The sequence below is a fragment of the Marmota marmota genome, unplaced genomic scaffold, assembly GCF_001458135.2.
Source record: "Marmota marmota marmota unplaced genomic scaffold, marMar, whole genome shotgun sequence".
Taxonomy (NCBI): domain Eukaryota; kingdom Metazoa; phylum Chordata; class Mammalia; order Rodentia; family Sciuridae; genus Marmota; species Marmota marmota.
Genome location: NW_026000174.1, coordinates 61,592,338 through 61,602,097, shown reverse-complemented (window position 1 = coordinate 61,602,097; position 9,760 = coordinate 61,592,338). Strand labels below are relative to the sequence as shown.

The following is a 9,760-nucleotide window of genomic DNA, read 5'->3' as shown; positions in this document are numbered from 1 at the left end:
TACCAGCAAACAATGGTATACTGAATATGAAATGTGCCAAGAGCACTGTTTTCTCATTTAGCAGCAATTGTTTCACCCATAGGATAACTTAACTCAGTAGAACCAAGGAAGACAAGTTGCTTCCAGGAGGACAACTTTTATTTTCTTCTTTACATACTTGTTGTGGGTATGCCTTACCTAGGTGAAGAGAAAACAAGGATCTGAAAAGCAAAGTATCCCTTTTATTATAATTTCTTTTTACACAACCTTTTCAACCTAGATTCAGGTATCTTAACTACCCATCTCTTTCATCAAAGGAGAAGGGTCCTGCACATTACAATAGGCAAAAAAGGCTTTCAGGAAATAAAATATTTTCAATTGATCCATTACAATTTTTCAATTTTCTTGAGTACATTGGAAAGTGGGAAAGACAGGAGGAAAAATGGTACTGCAAACAATGAGACTGTAATAATCCTATTTAGGTTGGTAGCATATTTTATGACTTTTTTTCCCTCCAAACAGGTACAAAGGAGGTTCAAGTGCTCTATGTGGATGCTTTCTATACCTAAATAATTTTCTTATTCCCAGTACTCCTAGCCAGTATCTAAACTGTCTGAAACATATTAAGATTGTTCAAATTAACCCTGGGCAATCACAAGCAAGGGAGAAGTACATCTTCTAGAAATACCGAATAGTGACATCTCAATGACATTATCAGAATTTAGAAATGCCAATTCAAGCTGGAGAATATGACGTGGCAAGTTATTAAAAAGGTAACAAAATCAGACTATAAAGAGTATGAAATACAGATTTTCAAGATTAAAAGAGCTCCTTGGAAACACAATGAAATAAACAATGGCAGGGGGAGCAGAACATAAATGGGGCTTAGATAGTTTACTTATATAGACTCTTTACTATGCTAGCATTCCTTTCTCAAAAGGAAAAATATAAACTCCATGAAAAATATTTTAAAGTTTATTGCAAACTGCTACAATAATTTATTGTCAGCAAATGGTAGCTGTGAAAGAGGACTCCCACCCCCAACAAAGGGGAAGTATAGGAGTTTCCAATTGGAACTACCTAGTTGCGTTTTATGGGGAGGGGAGTGTGATACAAAGGAGAACATATTCCCCCATCCCAGAGAAGTGCCGTTCCCCCCCTTAATGCAATTTGCTTTTGTATAGGTGGATAAAATATCTGATGACTAACCAGTGCAAGTGAAGTTCATGAAGACAAAGTCTAGGTGTGACAAAGACAAAAAGGTAAGTGTGGGATATAGATGCTAGTTAGTGAAACAGTATAAAACGGAACTTTGTTGTAGACCCACTCAATCCATCTTAGTATTTTCAAATCTAATCAACATACCAAATTAAAACTGCAAACCCCTCGCTGTGGGCAGGAAAGCATATTCTGCATCCCTTCTATCTTTTCTGTATTCCTTCTATCCATATTCCATGTTCTACCCTCACATTGGAGAGATGGCAGATCTGCAACACTCTGAAACAATAGTGCATTTAAGACTATTTACTATAGGTGTCTCACTCCCTATTCCTTGGCATCCCAACCACCGACACTAGTGGGTGTACAGTAAGCCTCTTTCAGAGATGACATTGTTACCCCCCTTTTGGAAAAAATAAATCAAAGAGAAAACTGACAAATTTGGTAGTTTTAGTGTTTGTGAAAAACAAGTTGTTCCTTATTTTGTTCTCAGCAAAACTTCATTCTTTCCAACAGCCATCACACATTTCTGACAATAAACAAATAGGGTAAGTTTTCAGTTCTGGCTTCTGAGGTACATAGGATAGGAATTGCCCTTCTAAGACTCTAAAAATCAGTCAAAATAAGTTTTTAGTCTTTTGAGAGTTACAAGCTTGTACAAAAACGCCCATGTATAGTAATAAGCAATCCACACCCCATGAAAATCTATCTGAAGGGAAGTGGTAATTTCCAGAACTTCAGGTGAAAGCCAAAGCCATTATCATATAGCCTAACTTTGTCTACTGAAGTCTTTTCTGAGGTGTTACTAAAAGAGAAACAAATCAGCAGTTTTCTTTGACTTACTTAGGACTCTTACACTTTGTTCTTTCTCTAACAGTGTCTAATAGGGAGCTGCCGCAAACCAATGATAAAGCAAAGCAAAAAACAAAAACAACAACAAAAAAACAAACCAAAACAACCAACAGGCAAGAAGGGTGATACATAAAAGGAAATGATAGAGACAAAAGGAAATTCACAAGAAAAAAAAAATCTCATATCTGTAATTCAGACCTGAACAACCATCCTCATCCCCTCAAAATTCCTTAAATCTCAATGCTCTTAAAATCTCAAAGAGCACATTGGTTACCACAAACCCATTATCCTTCCCTAAGAAGGCTTCCAAAAAAAAAAGCACTAGGCTATTGTAGTGATTTTGTTAGTGCTGAGGACCAGCTTTCTTTAAAGGCCACTGGAGAGCTATGATTTTAGAGGCTGGCTGTGCTTTTCAACCCTATACCTTGCCTTCAAAGTACCTCTTGTGGAAAGGATCCCATGTCAGAATAATCTAATCTCTCCCAGCCCCACAAAATATAGCAACGAAGACCCTCCCCCCCCCAAAAAAATCAGACTTTCCATTAATAAATAAGGAATCTCAGGTTCCACAACACAAAAACACACATGTTCAAAGTGCAAATTTCTGCCATTAGCCTGGGACTTTTCTCACTGTCTCACTAATACACAGCCCTATCTTACAGTCAAAAAGACTGTGTAGAGGGCAGCCCCCTCCCTCTTGGGAGCCTGCTTCCAAGCAAATAAGCACCATTAAGAGCCATATGAAGGTCTGGGAGGGGGAATGAGGTGCTGGGATCAAAGAGGAGGGAGGTGGTCCACATGTATCCTTCCTTTCCAAAACCCAGTGGGGAATGGAGAAAGAGGGGTGAGAAACATGTGCTGTTTTAAGAGCACATCCTGTTAAGGGGCCCTAAAGTGCCAAGTCAAGCTGCCAGCCTCCAGAGATTAGAATTATATAGTATTTGAGGATAAGTGTGTTGCAGTGGGTAGAAGCCAGAACCATAGGGCAGCAGTGGAGGAGAAGATAGGATTGAAAGGACAGTAGTATACTATTGAGTCAAAAGCTGATCCAGAGCACATCGGAGTTATGGGTTGGAAAGGGGATCTGCCAATTGAGCAGAAGTCTGCTGCTGGCTGGAACCGAGTATGAGGATTAACCCTCACTTTTAGAGCTGCTGCTGCTTTTTGTCTACCTTTCTGTTAAAGGCAACATCAATTTTATAAGAGGGAGAACAGAGGGAGCTCTTGGGATGGGGTTTGTGTGTGCTGTGATCCACAATGGAAAGAGCAGGCCCTTCAGTTATTTTACTAGATTTTAAATGCTTTAAATTTTTTTTTTGTCCTTTTTATCTTTTAAATACAAAGTCTGAACTGTCCCAGTGTCCAAAGTCTTCCTTTCCACTAAGGTCCAGTAGAGTCTGAATCTTCAATCAGAACCTCTGTGGTAGCACCGAGAATATCCGAGTTCATGACCAGCCCTTCAGTGCCCCCACTGCTGCCACTTCCCACAAAGATCTTTCCGTCAGCCATCAGGCTCACCCGTTCTGTCCCACTGCAGTACGACTTTGACATCCCTTCAGCTTCTAGCAGCAGGCACTCTCCAGAAGTTGAATTTCCCAAGGGCTCAGGAAGAAGAGGAAGACCCTGACCATCTGCAGGTTGTGTCAGGGACTCTGGGTTAGTGCCCAGGATATCTGTGCTGGTGATGAGGGCGCCTGCATTGGCAGCCAGAGCTTCTGCAATCAGCACCTCAGGGTGGCTTTTTGCTTTGTGTGCCACTACGCTGTCCTTCTTCTCAAATTTTTTGCCACAGATATTGCAAGAAAACTGGTAGAAGGAGTCTGCATCATGCTTCTTCATGTGCCAATTAAGGGATGCCTTTTGTCGACAAGTAAATCCACAGATCTCACATCTAAGGGGAGTGGAAGGTAAAATGTGCGATTAAAAGAAACGAAGCTCTTACTTAAAAGTTAGGTGAGAATTTAGAGCATATGTAAAATAATCAGTAACACATACTGCTAGTGAAGGATGTGGAAACAACTAGGTGAAAATACGATTTTTTTCTTTTGTTTACTTGAAAAACAAGTAAAACGAAAAAGGTCACTAAGTAGCTGCCCTAAACAATTCCCACTCTTTAATTTGACAAAAGCTAATAAAAGTGGCAGGAGAGATGTTGGTAAGAGGAAAATACTCATGTGGAGTGTACGCACTTCTCATCCAGATGTTTGCCAGTAAATACTCACTGTAATGGCTTCTCGCCAGTGTGAATCATCCTGTGCACTGCCAGATTGTGGGAACTCTTGAAGGCCCGAGCACAATACTCACAGATATAATCCCTTTGATCTAAGAAGCAAAAAAATGTGGTTAGCTTTCCATTTAGACACCCTATTAATATTTCCACTAGTTCAAAACAAATGAGAGCAGGTGATCAGGTAGGTCAATTTAGAGTAAAACTGATACTATTTTCAATGTTAAACACTTTGAGTAAGTAAACATTTAAAAAGAAATATGCTATTTGGATATTTTAGTCCATATATTCAGTAGTTTAAGAATAAAAAATAAAAAATCACAGATAGAAATGAGAGCTGAAATTCTAATCAACTTTAAATGCCACTCCCCCCATAAAAAAATAAAATTGATCCATATCTAAAATAGTAATTATATCTGTTTCAGGTTAAAAAAATGTTACCACAATTTAAATTTCTGTCAAACATATGCAAAAAAATACTCGTATTTCTAGACCTTATTCTCCCCTACACCTTTTGCTACATTTAACTACCTCGGTTACTGCATAACTCCCCCCAACATTTTTGATAAATTTGGTAATGTGGTATGAAACTGATGGGACAAAAGAACACTGCACTTATTTCTCTACTACTTGATTAGGCAGCCAATGGACAAACAGGTGCTAAATATATATTTGCTGAATTAATGTTCACTATATTTTCTGCTCCATTTAAAATTACTGGATATAGTCACAGTGAAAATATGAACATAAGTTAAATGGTGAACTATAGACAACTAAATCCAATACTACTTCCCAAATAGTTTAAAACCTTCTTTTCTCAGGTTTAAACATGCATAGGGAACACCTAGGAATCTTATTAAACACACATACATGCTGATTCACCATGTCTGAGGCAAGACCTGAGATTCTGTATGGCTAACAAAAACCCAAGTAATGCCAATGTTGGTTGGTTTTGTGTTCCACCACTGTATAGCAGGGTCTAAAAATGCAGAGTTCTAAAACAGTGACAAGGCTGGGGTGTAGAATAGTGGCAGAGTGCTTTCGCAGCATGTGCAAGGGCCTGGGTTCAATCCCCAGCACTGAAAGGAAGAAAAACGAAAAACAAAACAAAAAAACCCCAAACCCTAAAATAATGACAACTCTTAGCCTCCGTAAAGTCTTGTCCAATTGGTCTGCTCCATAACAGCATGGCAAATCTGGGTAGGGAATCCATTTTTAAAATAATTAAAACTTGAAAAGGGAGTTCATATATACTGAAGAGTGACACATTAAAATTGTATTAATTAAATATAAACATTTGGAACAGAATGAACTAGTAACAGCTTTTCATAGTACACTTATGATAGCTGAAATATTCTAAACTGGCTGTCAGAAATGTTTTTTCTATTGGATATAACAATATTAACAGGGACAGCAGGAGCAGAAAAAAATCACAATTAAGATACAAAGTAAGGATACTATTTTCTTTCAAGAAATACGGTATGAAGCAAAGATAGTAGATTTTAGAGTGATCAAGACCCAAATTAAATTCCAGTGTTTCAAAAAAGTCTATCATGTGCCAGGCTCCGTGCAGTGACCTGAACTTTATATGTGATCTCATTTCATCCTGACAGTAATTCTGTGATACTGATATCTTAATTTATAGTTAGGGAAATTGAGGAGTAGAAATATGTCTAAGTCATGCATACAGAAAAAATTTTAAAAAAGTATGCTAGTTAGTATAATCTTGGGGAGGACTTATTTCTACAAAAATTCCTAGCCTTATCCTCCCAAAACAAAAAGGTTAGCATGTAATAAAGTATCTGAGAATTACATTAGTATTATATGCCACCAATATCTGACTCAAATTGCATTATAAGCTTCACTTCATTGAGATTGTCAATGGCTATAAATGAATGGAATGAATCTATTCTATAATATATATTGCACTCAGCTTCTGTTTTTGAGTTGACAATTCCAACAAGTTTGCATGCAAATCCCCAAATCTAGCTTTTTTGATTTCAATAAGTCCCAGAAGATATTTATGATTAACCATAATTATAAGCCAGCCTCTTTTATTGTTTAGGCTTTCTCTCCAATATTCCCCACTTTTAACCCTGTAAACAGTTAAAATGAAAAACATTTTAAACAGTTAAAATGAAAAACATTTTAAAATCCCATTTCTACTAAAAAAAGATCACTATCTTAGTTGTTAAGTTTTCAAAGACGTCAATAGACAAAAGTTCAAAAGCCCTAGTTCGATCACACTTTGTAAAATTTGTTTTATTATCAAAGCTTTCTTCCATGCTTGACTGCAGATTCTTTTAAGAAAAATTTTATCACTATCCATCTGCCCACCTAAAGTTGAGTTCACCTGGCTACTTGATAAAATCTTGTTTTAAGAATTACCAGTATGATGTTTGGCATGTCGCAGAAGTTGTTTCTGGAGCCTAAAGAGTCGTCCACAGGAGGGATGGGGACATACATATTTCTTCTTCAGCAAATGCTGGTATTTAATGTGATGCTAAAACATTAAAAGAAAAGTTAAAAGGAATAGAAAAAAAATTTAAGGTTTCTTAAATGCTCTTTTCTCAACTAGGTTGAAAGTGCTGAAGGTAAACCAAATATTTTGTATATAGATAGGGAAGAAGTATAGTAAAATGGTTAAAAACATAGGCTATGAATTATATAGACCTGGGTTCCAATCTGGACCTGTCATTCACAAGCAGAGTAATCTTAGGAGATGTACTCACATATTTAAATTCCAGCTCTCAATTGTACAATGGAGACAATAATTATAATTTTGTTGTGAGAATAATGGGATCACATATTTTACAGAGTTTAATGCTGCAAACATACCTTCCAATAATAGCTATCATTATTACAGAACCACAATCCAAAATAGGCCCAGTCTTATGCCACACTTGCTGCTAAACATCGAATATGTATCTAAGCAGTATTTCACTTTCATATTTTCTCTAGACCTAAATATAAGCTGTCCCACTACTCAATAAACAACTATTCACTGAAGAAAAAACAAAAACAAAACTAAAAATTTTTATTCATTTTGCTCTCTAAGAAATCACTGGTTTAACATGCTTTTTTTTGGATACACATTAAAATAAAATCTGTTATTGTGAGTCTTGGTGTGCTGTTACAATCAACTTTTCTATCACAAGTTTGGGAAATCCTGTAATATTTGATAATTCCAAGAAAATCCTTCTATATTTGGGCCCAGGTACTATGTTGTCTTAAAAAAAAAAAAAAAACCAAAAAAAACCCCACACAATGGGTTGAAGGTTATTTCATTTGCCTTATGCATTCTAATTCTGAGGACCCATATTTACCCTATTTTTCTCTTGTCTAAATTCCCTCTGCATCTACTCCCTCTATTCCCACTGTCTTGACTTCTCATTTGGACTTAAATCCCTGCTTTGAATTAAAGTGAAGACTTTTCAAGCTTTTGAGAGGGGTCTCTCCAATGAAATGATTAGCTGCTTGAGGCCAGCTGATGTGTTGGGAACATAATCCTCAATATCAGGAGACAGGGTCCAATGAGAAGTGTTCAAACACTCTGCCCTCATAAATGGATTGAAGCTGTTAGTGTGAAAAAAAGGACTGTTTGCCATTCTACCTTTTGCTATGGAATGACACAGAAACAAGGCCATACTCAGCCTTTGTAACTAGGAGCCAATAGTTTCTGTTCATTATAAATTACCCAGTCTCAGGTTATTTTGTTTGAGTAGTACTATGAACTAAGAACGATTAAATAATTTTATTACTTAAGGCTGTCTTATGTAACAACTTCACTGACCTGCAAATAGCGAGGGTGAGCAAGAACAGTTCCACATCCTTCCATCTCACAACGGACATATTGAATTGGAGGTTTTTTCCTATTACCACAGCACAGAAGAAAGATCAAGAACAGAAAAGTATCATCATGTACTATTAAAAATAACTATATTACAGTATGAAGGATTATAACCTCTTTATTAGTATACAACTTGTAAAGAATTCGTGTTGAAGTAACCCAAAATTGCTAAATGTTTCATAGTTTAAAATCAGCACAAATAAACTAGCAACCCCTCAAGAAGTAAAGGAAGTACTAAGAATTTCAGAAACTTCAACATTCTGCAATGAAAATAAAACAGTATCTATATCATGGATGTTAACGAAACTAAGTCATCCCTGCAGGATTATTATGAGTGCTAAATAATTATTAGTAAAGTGCCTAGCACCAGAAACAAGGTACGCAGGAACAGGAGTAGAAATTCCTCACCTCCTTTTGGGTAAACGTGGACTTTTGTCATCTTTTCGCCTTCTTCCTCTCCTATAATTAAAGAAAGAGTAACTGACCACATATTCTAGACTGAAATTTATAGTGGTGAAGGATGGCTGAAGGCATATACCTGAGCCTATGACCTGAGGACAAAGAGCAGGTGGCCAACACAAAGGATAAGACAGAATACATAAGATCAAAGATGTATCTGGTAAATTAGCAACATTTTACTCTGAAGTGATTTCACTTTCAAAATCAGTCTGTATCACAGATTAGACACATACCTTCCATAAACTATGCATTACTACAGAATCACATGTCATGATCCATTAGAACAAAAATTCATCACTTATATTAATCAAATTTAAAAATAGATTGAAAAAGTTTATTATCTTAAAATCCTACAAATGGAAACTAAATTTTCCTTGCAATATAACAAAAAATGAAATGTGGTTGCTAACACAGAAAATTTTTATAGCATCGAGGTTATTACATTTGGCTTATTTGCTCTACTTTGAAGGACCCATATTTGCCCTATTTTTCCCCTGTTGTTTCTATTCCCTCTGCATCCATAAAGCCAGGGTCTCAGCTTCTTATTTAGACTTAAATTATTGCTTCGAATTAAAGTGAAGATTTTTCAAGCTTTTGTGAAAGGTCTCTCCAATGAAACTTCTCCAATGAAACTATCAGCTACTTGAGGCCAGATATTTTTAAATTAAAAAAAAAATGTATATTTTGAAGTATGTACATGCTTTATTCCACTAGTGGCTTCAAAATTTGTTAGACTTCCATTTTTAATAAAAATTGCCAACTCACTTCCTAGGAGGTTCCTCATCTTCCCTAATTTCATTCTCTTCTTCTTTCACCTCCACTTCTACTTCCACTTTAATTTCCTTCTTTTCTTTCTCTTCTTTCACCTTCCCTGATTTTCTCCGTGGCTTTGGGGTTTCCCTGAAAACACAAATGCAATTCAAAATTGGCATTCTGCAAAGAACCTTTTCAAAGGTTAAGGCACAGAATCATTGTTAAGATCCTCAGCTCACAAACTGCGATTTCCTATGAAATCCAAAGGTTCCTCAAATGCACAGTCATGATGTATATACTTGAAGTTCATGGGAAAAATCCCTAGGCTAAAGAAACCAAAAAAAATCAATTTTCCTTTTAGTTGTATAGACAGGTAAGCCCCACACCCCCAGATTCTAAGTATCCATGCAAATCATCACATC

General features: G+C 36.5%; 1 protein-coding gene across 1 annotated transcript in view; it reads right to left on the bottom strand.

The window, feature by feature from the left end:
- Positions 1-201: 201 nt before the first annotated feature.
- Zfp91 (ZFP91 zinc finger protein, atypical E3 ubiquitin ligase) overlaps positions 202-9,760 on the bottom strand; it is a gene marked incomplete at its 5' end in the record, with an annotated part of 29,037 nt that continues 19,478 nt past the window's right edge. The window contains 6 exons of the mRNA XM_015506624.1: positions 202-3,940; positions 4,272-4,371; positions 6,665-6,779; positions 8,070-8,148; positions 8,535-8,585; positions 9,351-9,485. Coding sequence (XP_015362110.1) covers positions 3,430-3,940; positions 4,272-4,371; positions 6,665-6,779; positions 8,070-8,148; positions 8,535-8,585; positions 9,351-9,485 — 991 coding nt within the window. The remainder of the gene's footprint in view (positions 3,941-4,271; positions 4,372-6,664; positions 6,780-8,069; positions 8,149-8,534; positions 8,586-9,350; positions 9,486-9,760) is intronic.